Consider the following 24,405-nt stretch of genomic DNA (forward strand, 5'->3'; position numbering starts at 1 on the left):
ATGAGTTGGCATTGAATCTATAACAAATGTGGATTTTGAGCCGGGTCCAATAACAGATTTGCGGTTACCTAGTTGATTGCGTTTAAAAATGCCCGTTGATTTTGTGTTCCGGTTTCACGTATATACAAAATCAGTACATTGCTGTATTCAAATAAACCTTGACATCCTAAGTGACTTGGAAGAATCGTCGGCCTTTGCTCTACTCTTGCCTTGTTTCCAGTGTGTAAACACATAGCAATATTATCCCAATCAGGCGCCTTAGCCCATTCCCAACACCAGGACTCCGGGAGCCATTTTTACTGTGAAAAATGGGTGGGTGGATTCCAGTTCATCTACTGGCTGTTTTGTGTTTTTTATTTTTTTGTTTATGATTATTATATTATGTATATAGTGCCATCAGATTCCGTAGCGCTGTACAATGGTTGGACTAACAGACATGTAATTGCAACCAGACAACAGGATGTGCAGGAACAGAGAAGTGGAGGGCCCTACTCAATGAGCTTGCATTCTAGAGGGTTAAAAATGGACTGCACCAATAGGGCAGGCTTGAATGTAGAACATTGTGCAAGCCACATTGACCAAATGGTAAAAGCACTTTTTGTTATATTAAACATTTTAGGGTTTGTTTACACCTTTTTATTGAGAAAACCCACTGTCTATACCACCCTCACTAGAAGCTTCCTACATCAAACTAATATGTTTTTGTACAGAATACTCAAGCAGCTGGAGTGATCCAGACTGGCTGAGTATAGTACTGGAAAAAATAATAATAAATAATAAATATAAGAACAGTGTAATTGAAAACTAGATTAATAAGTGAATAAATGTGGTAACGAAATATTGAAAAGAGTGCAATCTTGCCTTAATGGCTCACCTCTATAAAAATCCAGTAATACCTTAGTAACTACTAGGCTCAAATGTCACAACTGGCTAGTGACTTTATTGGGCAATTATAAATGGTCAAGTCCAGTGGCTTGAGCGTATTAAGTAGGTAAATGTCTTACAGCTGACCTGGGTATCTGGAATGTGGTCACTAATAAAAGTCTGAATAGTTGATGAATGCCGTATGGCTGGTGATAAGCACCAGTGTCTATATTAGCCTACGATTGTGCGACTTCAAAAAAAGTCTGGTTAAATCAGAAGCCAAATCGGCATTAGGGGTAGCATGTGGCTAATACCCTGTGGAGTAGACGTCTAGCATCTAGGTAGGATTCATAGTTTCCCCTAGGAGTTATTGCTAGATGACTGCAACTCTAAACATATATTAGTTACAGTAAATACAGGGATGTATTCATCATGCATATCAGTATTCCCCAAATTACATCAAAAAGGAATAACCCTCTGCAGACAAAAAATATATATATACAGTGACCCAAAAGAGAGAGAGGTGAAAAACAAAGATTAGAGTGGCTCTATGTGCAGAACCATACTTAGGATGTTGGTTACCTGCACATAGTAATAGATAGCCCTAGTGAGAGAAAATAAATGAAAAACTAAATGAAAAACGAAAATGAGCCCATGGAGCCCGACGCGTTTCGGTGCTTGCTTAGATGCACCTTCGTCAATATGTTTTTGTATAAGGATCTCGATGGAGCTTTATTTCTCGTCATAGAGGCCTCCAACCATTTGCACACAGATTCAAAGAATTTAAGAGATATAAAATCTCAGCCAACTTCATTGTTTTGTTTCAGGAGTAGGAGAAACATCCATAGGGAACCACATGAGAGGCCACAGAACAATATGTAGCCAAAGTTGACGGTCTCTCGGGATTTGTCGAGCCCTGTATCTGATTCAATGTCAGACATATGTCTTGCCTCTAACTTCTTCATATCTCAGGAACAGATGCTTTATCGTCCCTGGTCGATACATCCACGTGCCTGGCTTGTTGCACTTGCACATCAGGGAATAATTATGTATGAGATATAATCTGTTGACACGCCTCAAGCAGATGTAAGAAGTTCTGGCATATTAGCCATATTGAGAATACAAATGGGCACAACTATTGTTCCCCAGACACTTTCTTTCCATTTGTTCGTAAAATGGTATTCTTCATTGGATCTCTTAGCTGAGCCCTGTTGTCTTGTGGACGCTTTTCTCCTCCATCATTTTTGTTTTGAAATGTCTATGCCCATATAAATCTCATGCTTGCTCCAGTATCTGGAAAGGCTGCTCACTCTTATAATTTAGGATATACATACAATATTTAACATTAACTAGAATGTGTCCATCCTCAAATATTGCATGTCTTTATTTGGGACTCATCATTTGCCACTTGCTGGTGGTTCAACATTAAAGGCCACTGATGATGCTTTTCTGTATTTATGGACCAAGCCATCTGTAGATCTACTTTGCCATATTCTACAGGTAGTAGAATTATCTTGTGTTTGTGAAATTTAGAAGTTTTCTCAATTTTTTTTTTAGCCATGCATAGTTGCATATCTAATAAAATTGAATACATGACAAGTTCACACAACCTTCCTCTGTTTTTTCCTTTTGGTCGATCAACGAAAGGTCATCAATATGGAATGCTGTGTCTACATAATCATGGCTGTGGACATAAGATTTTGGCCAATTGTGACTCAGTCTCTGTGTGTGCTTTGGGCGCGTCGGTTTATTATTCACAGCTATGCTGGCAGTTTTCACACCCAGCTGGGCAGTGTGAGTGACATTTAGGGAGGAGGCCATGGGCTGCTGCTATGAATGGCTATTTTGAAAGGGCAGCGTCACTTTAAATCTGTTGGGATAGGTCTTGTTTGAAAAAGGTGTGAAAGACTGCTCAGATTGTCTGTCCATGTATTTTGGAATAATGTCGCAACCGATCAGGACATCTTGGAAGATATTTATCATAGTGTTCTAAAAAGTGGTGCAAAAAAGGAATGGGCCTGGTGGTTCCTCTTGTATCCATGCCGATTGTTCCACTTGTACTTTAGAACAGAATCCCCCATTGCGTATTGGAAGGACAGTATACAGAAGAGACTCGAATTGGCAAAATGTAGCCATCCAGTGGGAGCTATAATACTTCTTCTACCTGCTGCTCTCTTATTGGTGGAAAAGTGTTCTAATTTAGAAGCCTCAGTTCTAGGTGCTACATTAGTCATATCCTGTGAGTTTCAAAAAATATATACCGGTATATTTTTTTTTTTTAAGGTAGGTGATAATTATTTGCAATTAGGGTTATTTACTAAAGTGAAAATTGTCAGGGATTCGAATTTCAAAATTTAAAGGCCAATGTAGCCAAAGTGGAAAGCATAGCTGACTTGGAACAGTTTGTCTATTTTGGTTTGAAATTTGAAATTTACTTTGAATTCCTGACAATCCTCACTTTGCTAAATAACTTTGTATGTAAACCCCCTCATAGACTAAACTGATGAAAAGTCCAGTAATCTCAACAGGCTTCTTGTTCCTTGTTCTTCTATTCTACGCATAGAAGAATATTCCATTGGAAAATTCTGAATTTTGAGCAACTCTATAATAGTAATGACAATTTTTTTTTCTACTGTTCTGTCATAGCAACGACACTCTAAATGTCTCCACTAAAGAGTTAGGGCATCATTGATTCTCATGAACCAGGCTGAACGCAAGGTCCACGGTATCTGTACTTGGGTTAGGGGGTATCTAGCTGGTCCCCCTATTGAACGAATGAGAGATGGTTATGGCATACCCAGGGGCGTACCTAGAGCATTTGGCACCCGGGGCGGACCCTGAGTGTGCACCCCCCCCCCCCATAATAAAAATTTAAGAAAACACCCACAATTTTTTGCTTTCCTATGGACTGTTTGAATGTGCGCGCAGCTCTTGCCGCGCATGTGCATTCGGCTCCACTCGGGAGCTGACGTCGGCGGGGGAGAAGAGGTCACCCCTTAAAACCCATTCAGCCACTTACCTTTCTCCAACGTCGGGCTCCCTCGGCGCTGGTGACCTCTCCTCCCCCTGCCGACGTTAGATCCGAATGCGCATGCGCGGCAAGAGCCGCATGTGCATTCAAACTGCCCATAGGAAAGCATTACTCAATGCTTTCCTATGGACGTCCAGCGTCTTCTCACGGTGAGTTTTACAGTGAGAATTGCGGAAGCGCCTCTAGCGGCTGTCAGTGAGACAGCCACTAGAGGCTGGATTAACCCTCAGTGAAACATATGTTTTCAGCTGCAGGGTTAAAACTAGAGGGACCTGGCACCCATACCACTTTATTGAGCGGATCCTTAGAAATAGCATAGGAAAGGGATTTGAGTTCAAAAGATGTAGCGGCTAGGGCAGAGGTTTTGTAGAAGGGGGCCAGGGCAGGGATTTTGTATAAATGCGCCATTTTTGTAGAAGGGGGAAGACCAGTGCTTTTGTAGAAAGGGGCTGGTGAGAAACTTCTAGAAAACTCCTCCCCTGCCCCTTTCTACAAAGCCCCTGGTCTCGCCCCTTCTAGAAAACCCCTGCACACTGATCACATAAATTTCATACACTCGCTACACATAAAAACCCTGCACCCCGATCACATAAATTTCATACACTCCCTACACATAAAAAAACCTGCACATCCCCCTTAATTAAAAAAAAACCCTGCACACCCCCTTAATAAAAAACAAAAACCCTGCACACCCCCTTAATAAAAAACAAAAATCTGCAGTGCACATCCTCCCTTAATAAATAAAATACTGCAACCCCCTTAATAAAAAAAAAACCTGCACCCCCCTTTAATTAAACATAACCCCTCTAAATAAACTTCCCCCGTGCTGCACCCCCTTTAATTAATCCACCCCCTCTTTAATTAATCCACCCCCTCTTTAATTTATCCACAACCCCTCTTTAATGAATCCACAACCCCTCTTTAATTAATCCACAACCCCTCTAATTAATCCACCCCCTCTAATTAATCCACCTCCCTCTAATTAATCCACCCCCTCTAATTAATCCACCCTCCCTCTAATTAATCCCCCATAATTAATCCACCCCCTCTAATTAATCCACCCCCCTCTAATTAACCCAACCCCTCTAATTAACCCAACCCCTCTAATTAACCCAACCCCTCTAATTAACCCAACCCCTCTAATTAATCCACCCTCCCTTTAATTAATCCACCCCCTCTCTAATTAATCCACCCCCTCTAATTAATCCACCCCCTCTAATTAATCCACCCCCTCTAATTAATCCACCCCCTCTAATTAATCCACCCCCCTCTAATACACCCCCTCTAATTAATCCACCCCCTCTAATTAATCCACCCCCTCTAATTAATCCACCCCCCTCTAATTAATCCACCCTCTCTAATTAATCCACCCCCGCTAATTAATATACCCCCTCTAATTAATACACCTCCCTCTAATTAATACACCCCCTCTAATTAATCCACCCCCCCTCTAATTAATACACCCCCCCCCCTTTAATGAATTCAGCCCCAGACATAAAATAACTACTTTATACTTACATTTTGATGATGCTTTGCTTGCCCGCCGAGTCCGACCACTAGGTGCCTCACCGCCCGGAAATGGATCCTTCCGCTGAAGATCCGTGAAGGCGGACTGACGGCGTTGCGCACGTCGTCATCACGTTGCGCGACGCCGCGGCCCGCAACGCTCCTCCCCCTCCTCCTCATAAAGAAGGAAGTCCCGCCGGTGTTTGGCCGCAAAGGTGCTGCGGCTGTGCGCAGCGTAAAGATGGGGGGTGACACATGACACTGGAAGTCATGGCACCCCCCTAGTCAGTGGCACCCGGGGCGGGCCGCCCCCCCCGCCCCCCCCTTAGTACGCCACTGGGCATACCTTTCCCTTTTAATGGTGCTCATTATAAGTGTTGCTATAATAGGGATCCGCTCTTGACTCAAAGTCCGTTATAGCGTGGCAAGAATGATGGACAGCATTTTAATGTGAATCACACAGAAGCAGGTTTTGTTTTGTTATATATTTTTCCACCTCCTCCTCTTGAAGGTGGCTCCAGGCAAGTATAAACAGGCTCCTGGGCCCTGTTTCCTAGCGACGGGCTCCAGTCTTGCGTTTTTCTCATATGAGATAAAAAAAAAAAAAAAAATATCTTGGCTTGTTTTCAGACAACCAAGGTTCCTCCTGGCAGCTGTCACAGTATTTTTCCACAATGTTTGCTCAACTGTCAAAGTCCCGAATTCAGGAGGCCTGCACTTTGCGCTGGGTTTCAGCAGTTCACATATTTAATCTATCCATGTTATGAGAAGATTTTTTTTCTTTTTAACAAAAACACTAGTAATTTAATGGCGGCGTAGATATAAATGCCTGTTTGGACTAATTCCACAGAATTTGTTTGCTCTACCGGCCAATAAAGGAAGAGTGTGTCAGGGGTTATCGAGATATTAAGAGTGAATTGCGATTTTTAGTGGTTTGGAACGCCTAGAGAATATGATCCATCTCAACCTATCTAAAGCATAGTATTGTTTGAACTAATAATTTGGCATTCGTTGTGGAATCTTAAAGCAAAGTAAACATTTTATTTTTTTCTCTTTTGTTTTTAAATTATTTAGAAAATATGGTCATCTAAAAGAAGAAATTAAAAAAAACAAACAAAAAAACAAACACATTTTGGGTAATATGTCAAACTGAACCTTTCACGGATCTTGAATTATGTCAACATTTTTAGGTCACATGACATCATCTGGGCACTCTACCAGCTACCTTCAAAAACGCAACTCTGGTTAAACGCTTAGGGTCCTTTTCCACCAGTACTCTCCAGATACCGGAAGAAAGGCTCTTCTAGTTGGCCAGGCTCCCTTTGAGTTTATCTTGAATGTGTAGTGTTATAGACTGATAGTTTAGCAGACAATTCTGATCTTTTCATGCCGGCTGAGATGGCCAATCCAGTTAGGATTGCCTCCATCACAAAGGTTTTGTAATACAAGATATTACTTGCCTATTCTCTGTTAGGGAACCAATTCTCAGAACGGACTTAAACTAACCTACGGACAGTGATTTTGCATATCTCCCAAAAGGTCCTTACTTTGGTCCCAGATCCTTTTTGTTCTTCTTGCCTATCCTATCCTAATGAATGTCTTGCCTACGAACATTTTTGAGAATAGAACAATTTCAAACCTATGAAAACACTAAAATAAAATAAATGCATTTACAAAGTAGTCTGTGTAATTAGCTTTTTCTTTGCATAAATGGTTATCAAGGCTGAACCTTTCCGCTTGACCACTAGCCCTTGGGAAGTGGAAACTCAGCCCTGACTAGTGGGGCAAACACCCACTAGCTTTACACATATGGAGTTTTACTTGCATCCGGCAACACCAGCTCTGTCCGTTTACCTACCGTGGGTTTGAAGTGGCTAGTAATGTATAGGCTAGTAGAGTTGAACTCGAATGTTTGAGCCCCTGATTCATATTTGTGAAGTTCTTAAATGTATGTTTACCTTAATACCCGAATGCAAAAGGAAATGCCTACTAAGGATTGTGTTTGGTGAAAGGGAAAATAGGAAACGGCTAAGCTGTGCGTATCAGGTGTGTCACTGCACACCTTCCCACAATGCACAATGTCACACCCATTTTTTATTTTTTTTGTCTCGACCGAAATCTAAAATACAGCTGTGCCAACAGTATAAAAGTCACCTTTCCAAATGAGATCTCTACTCTAAATACACTGGGGGGTGTTTTTACAGGAAGGTGTTAATTTAAAGGATATAAACTTGAAAAGCAACATCTGTCTGCTGGAGGGAGGGGGCTGTGGGGAGAGAGGATCGAAGTTAACTAAATTTTTCCAAGTTAAAGCATGCGGCCTGAACTACACTAAACAGTGTACAGTCAGAATCTGGGGCAAAGTGGGTGGATTTGGAGTGAATTCATTGTGGCTTTGTAGAAGACACAAAACCTAAAATCAGTTTGGGCATTATACGTGCTTTTAAATGTAAACTCTTGGGTCAAAATGTGCCAATTATCATTTTAACTAGTTTCCTAGACAAATGACAAAATACAACACAGTCAATAAGTATCTTTAGCCATGCCTTTTGTACCGCAGATTGATTTTAAAACATTTCCTCTGACGGCCTTGTGTTAAGTAACAGCATTTTGCAGTTTCCCTGTAATACAAACAGGAAATTGTACGGGGGTTCCTGCGGGTGCACTGTTTCCGTGACTTTAAATTTACAGATGGTGCACAAGGTCAGGAGTTTAATAGTGTGAGTGTACTCTGGTTGTAACAGCAAAACCACTCCAACCCAGCTTATACCAACAACAAAAATCTCATCCTATTATACAATATCTCCCATTATACCCTGATAAGTGCAGGAGTTGAAATCCGCTTTATAACCCCAACTTGACCAATCTCAACTCTCATTATATCCTGGTTGGTTAATGAGTCAAATGTCTTCTTCGGTTATTGACTTGTCAAACACTTTAATCAGTCGTGGTCATACATGATAAATTACAGTAAGACACATTGTCTTTATATCTTTTTCGGTTTTTAATAGCTGACTTTCACATCGTCACTGGGATTATGTTTTGGTTTTAAACAAATGGTACTCATTTAATACGTTTAAAATGGAAAACCGGATTATTATTTTTTTTTTACATTTATTTAATATAAAGTGGGTGAATGATGTTCATTGCCACCTTCAGATGGTCAAAATCACTCGAGATAGGGTAGTACTGTGATTCTACGTGTTGGGAATTAGGAGAAACTGGGTATCTATGTCATCCCCTTTATGAGATACACACCAACTTAGTTTACATCTTTGTCTTGTCCTTACAGAGCCGCTAACAACCACTGAAAAATATAAAAAAATGGCAAACAAAGGACCTTCCTACGGACTGAGCAGGGAAGTACAACAGAAGATCGATCTGAAGTATGACCCAGAACTGGAAATTATCCTTGTGCAATGGATCATTGCTCAGTGTGGTCCAGAATGCAAAGAGCCCGAGGGTCCAGGGAAGGTAGCCTTCCAAAAATGGCTGAAAGATGGCACGGTAAGCACCTCCCAATTCCCCTTTTATGGGTAGAGAAACACTGGGTAGCGGACATCCCTGTCCCCTAATCGTCAGCAGACAAAATATGGATGGGACCTTTTGTAACAAGGTGGAAAATTTGTTCTTATCCATGAGAAGGCACATGTTGAGTCTGATGATGATCCATACAGTCGCATTACACTCAATATTCTGATGCCTGGTTTATTTTGAAATAAAACCTTCCTTTGTGTATTTAGTTGATAAAGGGACAGTCATGCCTTTCAGGAAATGGATTATATATGAAATGGCACATTGACTATTTCAAATCAAAAGAAGCTGTAGCAAGAAGCACTTGAGGAGAGAAGAAAATAATGACAGAATGTGCTGTATTTTGATTGGCTGTGAAAATAGCGAACCAACAATAAGAGTGACCGCTATACTTTGAGAAATTCATACAAACTACTCATGCTTCTAAATTCAAATTTACCGACTTAATATACAATCTATATCTTTAATTTAGTTTTCATTCAAAAAGTCGTTTCACAAAAGGACTTTCAAGGAAAGGTAGCCAAAACTTATGCAGGTACCAGTTCTAAATAAGTTTAAATTTGTTTTAAAAGGAGCAAGCTGTGTCTGTTCGTCGATAATGCCATCAGTGTAGGGAAGAAACTGTAGCTTCAGAGCACGCAGTAGGAGGAGTGGGCCAGTGGTGGGGAGCAGGAAAGATCGGAGTTCCAAGGCCATTTTTTCCCTAAAATGACAAATGCATCTACACTGACCCATCTTATAGCTCGATACCATCCCACCAATTGCCACAGAAAACGTGTCATGCATCGGTTTTAAAATGAGTGTAAATATTTTGGCAAAGGCTTCCCTTTAAGGACTGGAACTTTTCCAATCAAAACAGATTCAAATAAAATTCCACAGGAAGACTTTTCTAAATGGGGTCAAAAAACACTTTGCGAAATGCTGTTTTGCTTCTGCTATTTGTAGCCTCTAAACAATCTCTCTCCGTTTCTCTAGGTGCTCTCAATACTGATGAACTCCCTTGTCCCCAAAGCCATAGCCAAGGTGCAAAAATCAGAAATGGCCTTCAAGCAGATGGAGCAGATCTCCCAATTCCTAAGGGCATGTGAGAGGTATGGAATCCCGGCTAGTGACCTGTTCCAAACTGTCGACCTATGGGAAGGTAAGTGATTAATGGTTTAGTGAGGAGTGGTAGAAAATGTGCCAGTAACCACCAGCGGAACAAGTTTTCTAAATTTTACTTGTGTATTACAGGAAAGGACTTGTCTAGTGTCCAGAGGACATTGATGAATTTGGGGGGTATTGCAGTCACAAAAAGTGATGGATCTTTCCGAGGAGACCCTCTCTGGTTCCCCAAGTAAGTGTTCTTGTTAGAGTTCGCCATGACATCCAATGCAAATTTGTAGCTCGACGTAGAATTACTTGAACAATTTTAGAAATGGCTAAATGACAACTTGTAGAAAAAGTTTTAAAATGTTGGCTGTTTTTAAATTGAGTTTATTTTAATGTTCCTTCAAGGAATGGGAAGTTTATATCACCCAAAGTATCAAGTCCCATGGCTTCAGCATTTTTTGCAAACTCAACAAACATTCTTAGAAGTTGGCAAAGACTCAAAGCTTGGGATTCCAACAATTTACAGAGTTATAAACATGATTTTAAAAGGGGGATGGGGACCCAGCTAGGAAAAGGCAGGAAAGTAGTTGCTCAACCGGAGATAATTTTCCTAAATCAGTGACAGCTTATCGGGTTTCAAATGCAAGGTCGATATAGCTGAAATTTGAATATTCTCTAAATCAACTTTTGGTTTGGCTACTACAGCTCTGAATCTGACTCACTTTTTAGTAAATAACACTATTTTTTGGTCACCTTAAGGAAGAAATAATAGTGGGGCATCCACTCCCCTTGGAAATGTAAATGGTTACATTACTAAATCTCTTTAATATCAATCCTTTTGCCAAACACCTCTCTTGGCCCATGACTTGCCTTCTTTAATGTGGCATCTGTCCCATCCATTTCATCCACCTCTCCCTTTGTCATTTGGCCTCTGTTACAGACTGGTACATTTTGACAAATCCAATCCCTTTCCTCCACCAAGCCACATTGTTCAATTTCACTTTCAATGAGATGTCACACTGCCAAAGGGGGTTTACTTGATTCGTATGACATCAGTGTGGTGCTGTGACATCAGACCTTAGGCTATCCTATACTGAGGTCACTGGGGTAATGCAGAACCAGTGACCGTAATGGGCGCAGAGCCACAGCTACTCAAATACTTACTTTCTCTGTTACCTCCTTAGGAAATCACAGGAGAACAGGCGAGAATTCTCCCAGGACAAATTAAAAGAGGGACAGAATGTCATCGGACTTCAGATGGGTACCAACAAAGGAGCGTCCCAGTCTGGAATGACTGGCTATGGCATGCCAAGACAAATTCTTTGATTGCACAAACAACCGGAAGCACCAGGCCAGATCTCAGATGATCAAATCATCTCCTAACTCCCTATCTCTACTCTGATTACTCTTATCCCATACCTTCCAGCAGCACCTTAACGGAATGCTTTGTAAAACAAAAACGAACCAACCAACTAAAAAAAAAAATCCCAAACAGATGCGCAGGCACTAGGTTCTGATTCGCTTACATAATTGAAATCTAAAAATTTGTAGGAATCTGTGGGTGAATTGGCTTAAAAGTAGCCATCAGCCATTCTAACATTTTGAGAAAAATACACTGGCAACATCCCCACCACTGTGTGTAGAATATAGCTGAGAGTAAATATAACTTGGTGATATAATATCACTCGTGAATTATTCAATGTTAAAGTGTCCTAAAAAAAAAAAACTAATTCCCAAATGTTGAGATACTCCTACAATTCTCTTTGTGTATTCTGGTATGACATTATCCTATATCTCTGCAAAACCATTTTTTTTTTTATTGTATTGTTTTTTGGGGTGATGTTCTTTGTAGAACACAAAGTAGATGCCTTAACATTCCATGCCTACGTGTCTGCTATTCCCCCCCCCTTTCTTTCTATAATTTTTTAATTTTTTAAATGCTTTTTTGTTGTTTTTTTTAAACATTTTTGACCAAATTCAGAATAGGCTTGTGTACCAAAGTTGAACGGACTTGATAGTTTGGTGTTTTTTTTAGTTCCTTCAAGTCGCAATAGTGATAAGATCCGATTTGTGCAAGAAAGGAAGCTGAAAGTTCGAGATTTCTTCCACGGCAACCCAAGTGGATCCTGCCTATTTCGTCACTCTGCTCTCCGCTCTTGAGATAAAATGCCAATACATTTTACTTCTGATCCAAATAAAGACCAATCTATGTTTATAAATACGACTGCGTGTGTTCTTCTCCATGTGCAGCTAACCATTTACTATCATGGAAGAAATTTAGAAAAGGCTAGATGTTCGATATATTCCCCATAGATAAGGAAGATACACACATTTTGAACATCAAGTTGCTTAAATGTATTTCTCCTGTGTCCCGATTCTCTGCAATAATACTAGTTAGTAGATCACACATACTCCCTATCTTTCAGTAACTAAAGAGGTCCAGAAACCTTTAAATTGCATTTAGGCACTTTATTTTATTTGGTCCACCCACGACCGCGATAATTTGACCAGATCCAAGTCTTGAGGAGAACCTTGCGTAATGCTAAAACATGGCTGTTAAAAGGTCGTTATTAAATGTCAATGCTGCTTTAGTGACACAGTTATGTTTCTGTAGTCTGAATAATGTAGAACTTTTACACAGTCATTGACCACTTTATTTAAACAAGACTACCAAAGCAGAGGGGGCTGTAGCTTTAGGAATACAAATTTGTATTCCTAACAAAGTATCATTGTCCCTATTCATTTCCAGGCCCTCTTACTGCAAAATCATTTTTAACAGTTTTACTTACGGTACCTTTTCTCCAGTGTCGAGTCTCCCTTTGCCCTGTCGCATACCTCCAGGATGATAGTCCAATTCAATGCTCTCAGAGGAGCACTGGGACAGTATATGCATGTGTGGCGCTTGCCGTGATCTGCCAGTGAATCATTGCATGCAATGATTTTCAATGGCACTGCACATGTGCATGTGACATCACGGCATAAAAACCAGGAACTAACAGTCCTGGTTCTCCTATCCAGAGGGCTTGGACTTCCAATCAGTCTAACTCTTTAAATAAAGTTATTTGGGGCCACTAAGAGGGGAAGGGACTGTTGTAGACACTATATCACAAGTGTAGATGTAGGGTTTAGAGCAGATGTTTCCATACCATAGACTGAGAGCAAAATGTGCTTATATTCAATTTTGTAAGCAGACATTTTCTAAACCAAAGCCGGTCAACACTAAGCTTCCTCTAACAACAACAACAACCACCACCCAAGACCACCCTAACCACATCATCACATGCTATCTTCCAATGTCTCACATTATTACAGGACTGGGTACAGCAGCACACTTGGCACTGCATTGGTACTGGACATCATAAATCGCCCTAAATTGCTACCATGTGACGACTTGATAGCATTGCTATAAAGTGACATTTTAAAAGAATATATTCTGTGTGGACGCAGCGCACAAACTGAAATGGAATGCTGTGTACTAGTTCAAGGAATATTCCAAATATTATAAGCACTGCAAGTCCACTTCAGTGGTTATGGTTCCGGGATAACTCTGGCACTTTCCCAGAGCAATTTGTCAAACTGTTTTGGCTGCGTTCCGCTGGATGCCCAGGCTCTTACAGGAGAATCCGGTAAGCTTCATTGAGCTAAGTAGTCAATAAGCACTGACCTGTACAAACCCGTTTCACTTCAGCTCTAAAATGGCTTATCAAATTACTCTAGGAGGATACCAGGGTACACCTGGCACCATAGCCACTTTAGCAGGCTGTAGTGGTTTTAGTGATTGGTGTGTTAAGGAGTTCTAAACTACTTTTCTTTGGACTGTTATCTTGGAAGCTGGAGAAAATAACTAAACTGCCTAAAATGTTCAGGGACAAACACCTAATAGAAGCTATCAGACCTGCCAGTGAGTGCATTCCACAGAGCTGTGCGTGTGTGCAGGTCTGAATGGCTCGGTATCCGCTTGCATGTCAGCAACGACAAAACCGCGCCTCTGAATATTGCGAGGCATGGAGAGGTTATGCACTAAGGGAACAAAACATAAACTTGCCAATCATGCTCTAAGTAGGGACATGTTCAGGAAAAACCGGGTGGAATTTTAATATGTATTGGCTTAAAGGAACAGTCCGCTCACTTTGACATTTAAAACTTTTTTTTTTATAAACCTATAGTTGGTACTAAAAAAGGGGGAAAAATAGATTTTTAGTTGTTGAAACTCTGTTCTGTGCGAGATGTCAATGAGCTCGCTTCAAACGAGGAAGTCTTCCACGATTGCTGTACAATGGCTGCTGGGCGTTTTAGTTCAGCCTTCAGGTGTCTCCTTTCTAGGGTAAAAAAAATCCTAGCTAGAAATCTCACAATCCCTAATCGGGTACAATTAGAACTTTTGGAACAAAAATGGAAGCACTGCAGCATGAACAGTATAGGGTGGAGTTAAAGAGCTAAATGGATTGGGGGGTGTGGTTTTTTTTTTTTTTTTTTTAAAGCCTACAGCATAACTAACTAAGTGGTCTATGTATTGCATCAAATGTGTGGAGTGCCCCTTTAAAGGACCACTATAGGCACCCAGACCACTTCAGCTTAATGAAGTGGTCTGGGTGCCAGGTCCCTCTAGGATTAACCCTTTTTTTCTATAAACATAGTTTCAGAGAAACTGCTATGTTTATAAATGGGTTAATCCAGCCTCTAGTGGCTGTCTCATTGACAGCCGCTAGAGGGCTTCCGCGCTTCTCACTGTGAAAATCACAGTGAGAAGACGCCAGCTTCCATAGGAAAGCATTGATAATGCTTTCCTATGAGACTGGCTGAATGCGCGCGTGGTTCTTGCCGTGCATTCAGCCGAAGAGGAGGAGGAGAGCTCCCCGCCCGGCGCTGGAATAAGAGGTAAGTTTAACCCCTTCCTCTCCATCCAGCCCGGCGGGAGGGTGGGGGCACTCTCAGGGCACTATAGTGGTCCTTTAATCAGCACCTACAGAGGGCAGCAAGATCTCATCCCCCATTGTACAGCGCTATGGAATCTGATGGCGCTATATAAATCTATAAAAGGGCAAGACAACTCGCAGAAATGTCTTTCGTGTCTTGAATAAATATAACATTTTTGTCACAAGCAGATGTAAAATAGCAGATGTAAAATAGAAGTAAAAGTAAAAAAAAAATAAAATAAAATAAAATTGTGAAAAAATGGAATAAGTCATGTTTATTTAAGTTTGGAAATAGATGTGTGAATGTCAATACGGTAACTTTGTAAAATATTTTCCAGGTTAATAGGCTTTGGAATTGTATTCTAATCCTAAACAGCTGTGTTTGCCTGGGCTGGGGGCTATTCTCTCAATCTGTGGGGTAAGGCACAACAAAAGGCAGCTCAGTGCTTTGATGGCTGGCTGCTGTGTAAATTGGATTCCGCTTTCTTTTTCAACAATGTTCTCGGATTTCAGCAAGTAATCCGGGGAGTTATTCAGTATATAGAGATGGTGGAGGAACATCTGAGCCCACAATTGCCAAGATGGAAAACCAGATGAATTGGAGAATTTAGAGATTGAAGGAAATTTTTACCTGTTTTTCATTACAGGAAGTCTACTTTGCATTGGACAAGAAAATAGTGTTCAATACATCTTTTTTTTTTTTTATTCTTTATTTTTGTTGTGCAGGTGAGTACAAGGCATATTCATACGCCACAACAGCGTACATTTATGGTTAAACATAGGTTAAACAGTGGCATGGAAAATTTTGCACATTTTGGTTTAAGAAACAAATTATGCTAGGCAGACATTTCTAAATGTTAACAATCTGTATCAAAAGTGCTTGCAGCATGCTGACAGCATTGGTACTTAGAGGTCATACTTAAGAATAAAACAGTAGAATCTTGCGTGTTTTTAATAAAATAAAATAAAATAACTAACTGGGTAAAACAGGTTGTGTCAGAGAATGATAGGGCATTAAGTGTGAACTTCAGGACCTTAGGTGAATCTGCACCATTTGTACAGTAAAATATGGTCCTACATAGTGTGTCAGTAGGTATGCTGGTGTGAGCGTTTATGGGACAGGCTAGGTTACTGACCTATTGTTAGTCTGAAGGGTACTGTATAGTTTAGTATAGTGTGAACAAAATAGCGAGCACTTCAGTGACTTTGTGGCAACGCATTCGTGACCCTAAATTAACATGCAACCGGTTAGGTTTGTCGGAGGGTTGTGTGCGTGCTAAATAAAGCAAGGCTATGCATAGTATGTGGGAAGTATACAAGGCACCTTAAGAGCAATATTATGGGGGAGAAGAAGCTGCGGGTTCTGGCATTTATATAACTAGCGTCCCTTCACACATAGCCGACTCAACCTATGCCCGCGGCTGTCAGTCCAGATCCACCTGTGGGGGAGCTTGAGTTTCCCGGCTTGTCCCTCTGACTCCTTGCATCTGCTTGCACTGGCCTGCCCCTCATGAGGTAGGAAGGAGAGTCCAGGTCGCCGTGAGTTCCGTGTCTCCCTGCCGTCTGTCCCCTCCGTCTTCCAACCGCTCTCGCTGCTTTGTAGGGGTGAGTACTCTGTGTGACTGCGGCGCTCCTCTTCACATGGAGGCCTGGGCCGCGTGTGGCTTGGTAGTGTCGTGGCTCCGTGCTGGTCCGTGCCTTGTGCAGGTTGTATCTTGCTATGCAGCTGCCGGGCTTTTGGCGGCGTGGCTGTGTTCGAGGCCACAGCCTCCGCTTTCCATTTCTGGGCACTGCTGTAGGTTTCCCAGCGGGTCTTCTCTTAGTTGTGCCTCGCTGCAGGCGGGGGTGGAACGGTGCATCAGGTACAGATTTCTGCTTCCTGCCGTGGACCCGTGCAGGTAAGTTGGGGATATCGAGTTTGCTTGCTATGCGGGTCCAGAAATTGCTGCATAGCTGATCGAATCGGGCCTCGAAGCTCTGCACCCAGTCCAGGCTCTCCATGCTTGCCTGTTGTAGGGAGTGCTTCTGTATGGCGGCCATTTTTGCTCCACCATGCGGTCTGGGATTTTACCGTTGTCGAGCTGTTAAGATTTGTTGCTTGCCCAGTGGGGACCGGGATAACCCCCACCGGTCCAAAGGGGGGGGGGGCAACGGGGTGTCTGTGCCTCGAACCTCGTGTTACCCAGCGGGAGATCGGCCGCCTCCCCCAGCTGTTGGGTCCGCCGTCCAGGTAGGCCGCAAGGTAAGCCAGCTGCTTTTGGTTTGCCAGAGAAAATTGTTTGGGGACCTTTTATGTCCCTGTCGTTAGAAACGGCTGTTGTGTCAGCTGCTGTGCCTTCTGCCGCTATTTTCTTGCAGATTTAGTAGTTTTAATGGTCGTAATGGCAGGAGCCCACAGAGACACGTCTGGCCAGCTTGCGAGTCAGGCCCCGCCCCCCTTCAATACATCTTAAATCTATTAAAACTATTTACATGTTGTGCTTATATAAATTACATTTTTTTTAATATAATGCATTCAAGTAATACCGAGCACCATAACCACTGCAACGCGCTGTAGTGTTATGGTGTCAGGAGTGTCCTGTGTCCCCCCTCATTTAAAGTACTCAAAGCATTTGTTGGAAGTAGTGGAGGTGGAGAACCAGATGCTCGTTGTATGAGCTAAGCTCTCCATCAGTAAGGTATCCCTGCACTAGTCCACAAGAGCTAATGAACGCCCTGAAACCGGGACCTTCGGCTCTCTATTGGAGACAATAGAGCAGCACCTCACAGACCCTGAAAATGTGGTGAAGATTAGAGATGTTCTTGGGAATGATGCAGTAGGGAGGGACACTGGAGAGATGCAGTAAAAAAAGGATGCATCTATGGAGAGATGCAAGAATGTTGACATGAATTCGGAGACGATGGTAATGAGGAGCTACATTTTATATATCCACTGTGGGATATAGAGCGGTGGGTAATAAACTTAGAAGGGAATGGAAGTGAGATATCTGAGGAAAGGAGAAGTAAAGGACAGTAACGGTGTAATAGAAGTGCATTGTGTGGATCTGGTTTCAAGTGGTCACGTTTTGGACTGAACATTTTAGCTGGTTTATGCCTCTGCGGCCCCTGTTCTATACAGAGTGCATTTTTACAATGAAGTGTGGTTTACCAAAAATGAATGTTTCCTTATCAATAAAATATTACCTGCATGCCTCACATTTCAAACAGGGGCACATCCATTTTATGGGGTGAGACTGAAGGTGTAACCAGAGGGTGCGGTTATTGTAGGACATATTATGGCCTACACATAAACCTGTTTCAGGCCTTCCAATATTTCCAATGGACAAAGAGGGACAGTTTAATTTTAGATGTGTGAGTGTGGCCAGGGGCTGGTTTGTTCTGAGAAACATTAGGCGACTTAAAAATACTCTCTGTAACTAAAATGTAATTTATAACAAAGAACAATGTATCTTATTCACACAGACAGACTTCTAAACACATATATTGTAGTTTAAAGACACGTTACTGGGAGTATTATTGCTGCGGAGATCTGTTATACACTCGGACACATTACTGGGAGTATTATTGCAGTGGAGCTCTGTTATACACTCAGACACATTACTGGGATTATTAATGCTGTGGAGCTCTGTTATACACACAGACACATTACTGGGAGTATTATTGCTGTGGAGCTCTGTTATACACACAGACACATTACTGGGATTATTAATGCTGTGGAGCTCTGTTATACACACAGACACATTACTGGGAGTATTATTGCTGTGGAACTCTGTTATACACCCAGACACATTACTGGGAGTATTATTGCAGTGGAGCTCTGTTATACACTCAGACACATTACTGGGAGTATTATTGCTGTGGGGCTCTGTTATACACTCAGACACATTACTGGGAGTATTATTGCTGTGGGGCTCTGTTATACACTCAGACACATTACTGGGAGTATTATTACTGTGGGGCTCTGTTATACACTCAGACACACCAACAATATGGAGCTCCTAAGAAAGAGGGACAGAGGGATTTGGGTCTAATATAGGTATTGTCCTTATATATGATTTATGATGTAACTGTATGATTTATGTAACAGAAGGAGGCCAATCTATTTTATTTACACAGATTGTAGTTTCAAAACACATTTCTGTGACTTTCAATGCTGGGAAATGGTGTCAAACAATATCGAATCACTTCTCGCTTGATAAAATCAATTTTATTTGTTGTTGACACGGATGGAACTCTGAATCACGTATCAAACCAAACTTTTCAAATACTGTCCATTTCGAGTAGTGACTCGTACATATTCCACTACACAATTTGGGAATTCAGATGAACCACATATCAAATTCAGATGGAATTTTAATTTGATTAAAACCGAATTCTTAAACCTAGTATACACCGCATTTATAAATAATATACTCTGAGCTCTTTGCAAACTACAACTCCCATGAGCCTTTGTCTGCTAATTGCTATGTTTTCTTTGTCAAAGGTTCCTGGGACTTGAAGGTCCGATATGTGAACATCCCCATTTTGCAATGAACGGCCTTTTGGCTGACTTCGTCATACCAAGCAGCCGCTCTCCAGAATAAATATTTACCCCTCGGCGTTGTGTGTTTTCTTTTATAACTGAATGAAGATGGATGTTTCCTCTACACTGACTTTTACTGGGAAAAGACATTCTTACAACGTTACTGCTGCTTTCTGGTGGATTTTTATTCTGCCTGGAAAGTGACAAGAACCGTGATAAATAGTCTTCCGAAAGTACCAGAACTGTATGTTTGTATAGAACAAAAACATGTTAAAGCGACGCCGTCGTGGGTTTTTCAGAAATATAGATAAAAATAAAATAAAAAATACACATGAAAAAAGTAGGTATTACTTTGTCTCATGCAAGACCTGAATTTTGTCAAAATATGTCAACAGACGGAGATCCTCCACACATACTGCCATCTGACTACGCAAATGTAAAATTAGCTTTATTAGCTACGGAAGATACACATCTTACAGCAGGCTTCCCCAAACTCCGGCCCTCCAGATGGTGCTCAACTACAACTCCCATGATTCTCAGCCCATCTATTTCATTCATAGAATCATGGGAGTTGTAGTTCAGCAACATCTGGAGGGCCGGAGTTTAGGGAACCCTGTCTTACAGGATTTTCCTTTGACCGTTTCTTGTACTAGAGCACCTATTGGCACATCCAGAACTGGTCAAGAAAGACGATAGGTGATACAGAGAAACAGGAGTCCCAGTTAAATGATCTCTATAGTGTCAGGATACAAAAATGTGTGATGCCTATGGGCAAACAAATCACATTATTTCAGATTGCTTTACAGTATTTTTTATACAGTTAACCTGCATAAATGCCTTTTCAATTCACCCTTTAGAGATTAGGAAACAAATGTGGTAAATAGTCCCATACAGAAAAGACGCGGATACGTGGCATTCTACAAAAATAAAAACGACCAATCAGTGGTACAATGTAACCATGCTACGAGTAGAATGTCTAACTTATATCAATGACAAATACACAAACTACAGCAGAATCTTGTTAAGTTGCATGCTTTACTGCAAAATCCCCCCAAAACGAAAAACCCTATGAGTTTATTTACTAAACCTCCAGTTATTAAATAATGTGCAGATTATTGGGAATTCATACCGATTCCTAATTGTAGGTCAAAATTGGCAAACATAAAACATAACGGACTTGAGAGTTTTTTTTTAGGTCAATTATTTTGGCCTGAAGATGCACTTACAAGAATGGCTAATAATTAATAAGGAAATTGTACATACTCTGCAAAATACCTGCACTAGAAATAGAATGGAATTGGATTCTTCATATTTTTTACTTGTTTGTCCAACAATTGTTGATGCTTCCTGATTTAATGAATCTAGTCTAGACCTGTGATCTATAAACCAGATGGATTTTCTTGTTATCTCAGTGGAAATAAATATATATATTTAATAAACACTGGGGACATTTATCAAATTGTTGTAGAATGTTTTCTGATTTTTTTCGTCCGCAATTTATTAAATCGCTGACGTTTTTTGTCTGCCATTTCTGAATGTACGCTATTTTTTGGAAACAGACCGGAGTTCTTTTTTTTTTTTCAAACTAAAACTATTTTGTAAAATAAAAGTATTCGGTTTCACTTCTCTCTCTTCTCCCCCACCCCCCCCAAATTAATTTTTGATTTAGGAAGAGAAAAGCCAACATTTTTTACCTTTTTTTTTTATTATTATTTTCAATTTTAGAACAGATCGCACACCAAATGCGTATGATACTTTTTAGAACACTATAATAAATTTTCCGAATGGTATGTAAACTATAACATTTTTTATTGGTGGTCCCTTAAAAAGAATGCATAAAATCTGCTTTGTGCAATCATGGTGTCTGTGAAACATCAACCTACCGTAAAGCACCGTAAAGTGCAAACCAAAAGGGTTTGTTTGTTTGTTTGAGTAAAATCCCCTTTAAAGGTGGGGTCAGCTACAGGACATATAATCTCTGTGTTCATCTCTAGTTAATTGAAGAATCTCACTCTCTGCCATAAACAGCCTACAGCAACAATGAGGGATTGTTCTGTTTCAGGCCGCTGCCTTGTTTAAAGACGTGATGCGGTTTTACAGAAATTCTAAATTAAATAGGACACTTCCCCTTATAGTAGATTTAGGGACATTTTACACTCTTTATTCACAACAATCTTCCATTTAATTAAGATTATGTTAAAAGGATGCTGCAGGGTATATTTAAATCCCTTACTTTGTAGGTTAAAGATAATTTAGTTGTTTTTTAAAAAAACACTTTTGAAAGCCTATTGAAGCAAATATCTCGGTCTGCCAGATCCATCCTGTATTCATAAAACATATGATGCACGCTGGTGCCGTAGTTTGTAGTATTCATGTGATGCAGAAAGGAAATTAGATATCCATTCACAGGTTTGTTCTTAATCAAGGATTTTATTTAATTCCTGCAATTTATCAATTCTGTATGCCACAAGGAACTACATTTTACGAGTTGCACACCAGCTTGTAATGAGTGATGTGACTCGTCGTGGCGGTGGGAGAGTGGCCGTCTCTCCTGCGCTCACCACGTGAATAGGCCTCGACCGCCTGACCAGTGCCAACACGGACGGCTTTGTACACCCATGAGACTGCAACCTACCTTCCAGTCTAAGGTGTAAATAATTTATTTCTAGCATTTTGTGATCTGATGTAGAGGCTGTGACCAGCATAATCCCTAAATCTTCATGACCGATCTCCACAGAGCCATCAGGGATTCCAAACTAACAGAGGAGAACAACACACATAAACCATGTTGCAACATCACTCTCCTTTTAGGTACTTCGAGAATAATGGGAAAAGGAAACGCTTTGCAATGTTACAACTGTTTGAGATGTCTGGCAGACCATAAAAACCCAACAGATAATTGCAGTACTCTACGGGCAACGTGTGCTGCACAGCTGTCCGTTCACAGTGTACATGATGACAAAGTCTATCTCAGTAAACATTATACACTGTAATCCACATAATGTGTTAGCCAGAGCAGTCTTATTAAGCCGGATAGGTCCAAACTTTTCAGGGAAAAAGAATCTCAGAAAAACTGCCATAACTTGGACACATTCCACGGTTCCTTAACCCCTTAAGGACACATGACATGTGTGACATGTCATGATTCCCTTTTATTCCAGAAGTTTGGTCCTTAAGGGGTTAAACAGGTATTCAGCATTTCAAGACAAACAAACGAACAACAAAATTGACCCCCAGTCAGAGGCTTTAAGGGGGAAAAAAATGGAAGTGTAAAAACGGACCTCAGAGCAAACAAATACAAAATATGGGATATCATCCAAAATATACTCACAAAAAACAAAACAAAAATCTGCAAAACAATAAGGTTACATCCTATTTACATACAATAATTAAAATGTTTTTTCAAAACTAGAAAAGCAAAATAATTGATCTAATTTTAGACTGTCCCAGTCTGGCCCTGCCTTAAACAAGCAAACCGATGTGAAACAACGGGCTGTTTGTGATGTAATATGTGTGTGGACATGTAAATAGAGCTGTGTGTGGACAGGGGCTATAGTGTGTGCTAAGAGGGATAGTGTCTGCAGTGTGCGCGCCAAGAGGGATAGTGTCTGCAGTGTGCGCGCCAAGAGGGATAGTGTCTGCAGTGTGCGCGCCAAGAGGGATAGTGTCTGCAGTGTGCGCGCCAAGAGGGATAGTGTCTGCAGTGTGCGCGCCAAGAGGGATAGTGTCTGCAGCGTGCGCGCCAAGAGGGATAGTGTCTGCAGCGTGCGCGCCAAGAGGGATAGTGTCTGCAGCGTGCGCGCCAAGAGGGATAGTGTCTGCAGCGTGCGCGCCAAGAGGGATAGTGTCTGCAGCGTGCGCGCCAAGAGGGATAGTGTCTGCAGCGTGCGCGCCAAGAGGGATAGTGTCTGCAGCGTGCGCGCCAAGAGGGATAGTGTCTGCAGTGTGTGTGCTAAGAGGGATAGTATCTGTAGTGTGTGTGCTAAGAGAGATAGTGTCTGTAGTGTGTGTGCTAAGAGGGATAGTGTCTGTAGTGTGTGTGCTAAGAGGGATAGTGTCTGTAGTGTTTGTTGGTAGGGTCTGTGCTAAGAAGGAAAGGGTCTGTAGTGTGTGTGCCAAGAGGGGTAGTGTCTGTGCTAAGAGGGGTAGTGTCTGTAGTGTGTGCGCTAAGAGGGAAAGTATATGTAGTGCATGCTAAGAAAGAAAGGGTCTGTAGTGTGTGCTAAGAGAGAGAGTGTCTGTAGTGTGTGCATTAAGAAGTAAAGTGTCTGTAGTGTATTAGCTAAGAAGGAAAGTGTCTGTAGTGTATTAGCTAAGAAGGAAAGTGTCTGTAGTGTGTGTTTGGGTGGATCGGGGCAGTGAGGTGTATTTGGTGCTATGGGGGCTATAATTTGTGTTTGGGAAGAGAATGGTTCTCCAGAGTGTGTGGGGGGAAATGGGGCTGTTATATTTGAAGGGAAATTGGGGTTGTAGAGAATGTGTGGAGCTATCAGCTCTGTGGTATATGTGAAGGGGACAGGGGCTGTCTTATCTGATCCTTGAGCTAAAAAGCAGGACAATTCCCTGTCAGTGTACCGGCGCATTTTCATGCCTTTTGGTTTATCTTAAAGGACCACTCTAGTGCCAGGAAAGCATACTCGTTTTCCTGGCACTAGAGTGCCCTGAGGGTGCCCCCACCCTCAGGGACCCCCTCCCGCCCGGCTGTGGAAAGGGGAAAAGGGTTAAAACGTACCTTTTTCCAGCGCTGGGCGGGGAGCTCTCCTCCTCCTCTCCGCCTCCGTTCCTCCCAGTCGGCTGAATGCGCACGCGCGGCAACAGCTGCGCGCGCATTCAGCCGGTCACATAGGAAAGCATTCATAATGCTTTCCTATGGACGCTTGCGTGCTCTCACTGTGATTTTCACAGTGAGAATCACGCAAGCGCCTCTAGTGGCTGTCAGT

At 41.5% G+C, this 24,405-nt stretch overlaps 1 protein-coding gene across 1 annotated transcript in view; it reads left to right on the plus strand.

The window, feature by feature from the left end:
* LOC134582815 (transgelin-2-like) overlaps positions 1 to 12,246 on the plus strand; it is a 31,253-nt gene extending 19,007 nt beyond the window's left edge. The window contains exons 2-5 of the mRNA XM_063439476.1: positions 8,694 to 8,908; positions 9,911 to 10,076; positions 10,169 to 10,271; positions 11,212 to 12,246. Coding sequence (XP_063295546.1) covers positions 8,726 to 8,908; positions 9,911 to 10,076; positions 10,169 to 10,271; positions 11,212 to 11,353 — 594 coding nt within the window. The 5' untranslated portion in view covers positions 8,694 to 8,725 and the 3' untranslated portion in view covers positions 11,354 to 12,246. The remainder of the gene's footprint in view (positions 1 to 8,693; positions 8,909 to 9,910; positions 10,077 to 10,168; positions 10,272 to 11,211) is intronic.
* The last annotated feature ends 12,159 nt before the right edge of the window (positions 12,247 to 24,405 follow it).

This window comes from Pelobates fuscus, chromosome 13 (assembly GCF_036172605.1).
Source record: "Pelobates fuscus isolate aPelFus1 chromosome 13, aPelFus1.pri, whole genome shotgun sequence".
NCBI classification, from domain to species: Eukaryota; Metazoa; Chordata; class Amphibia; order Anura; family Pelobatidae; genus Pelobates; species Pelobates fuscus.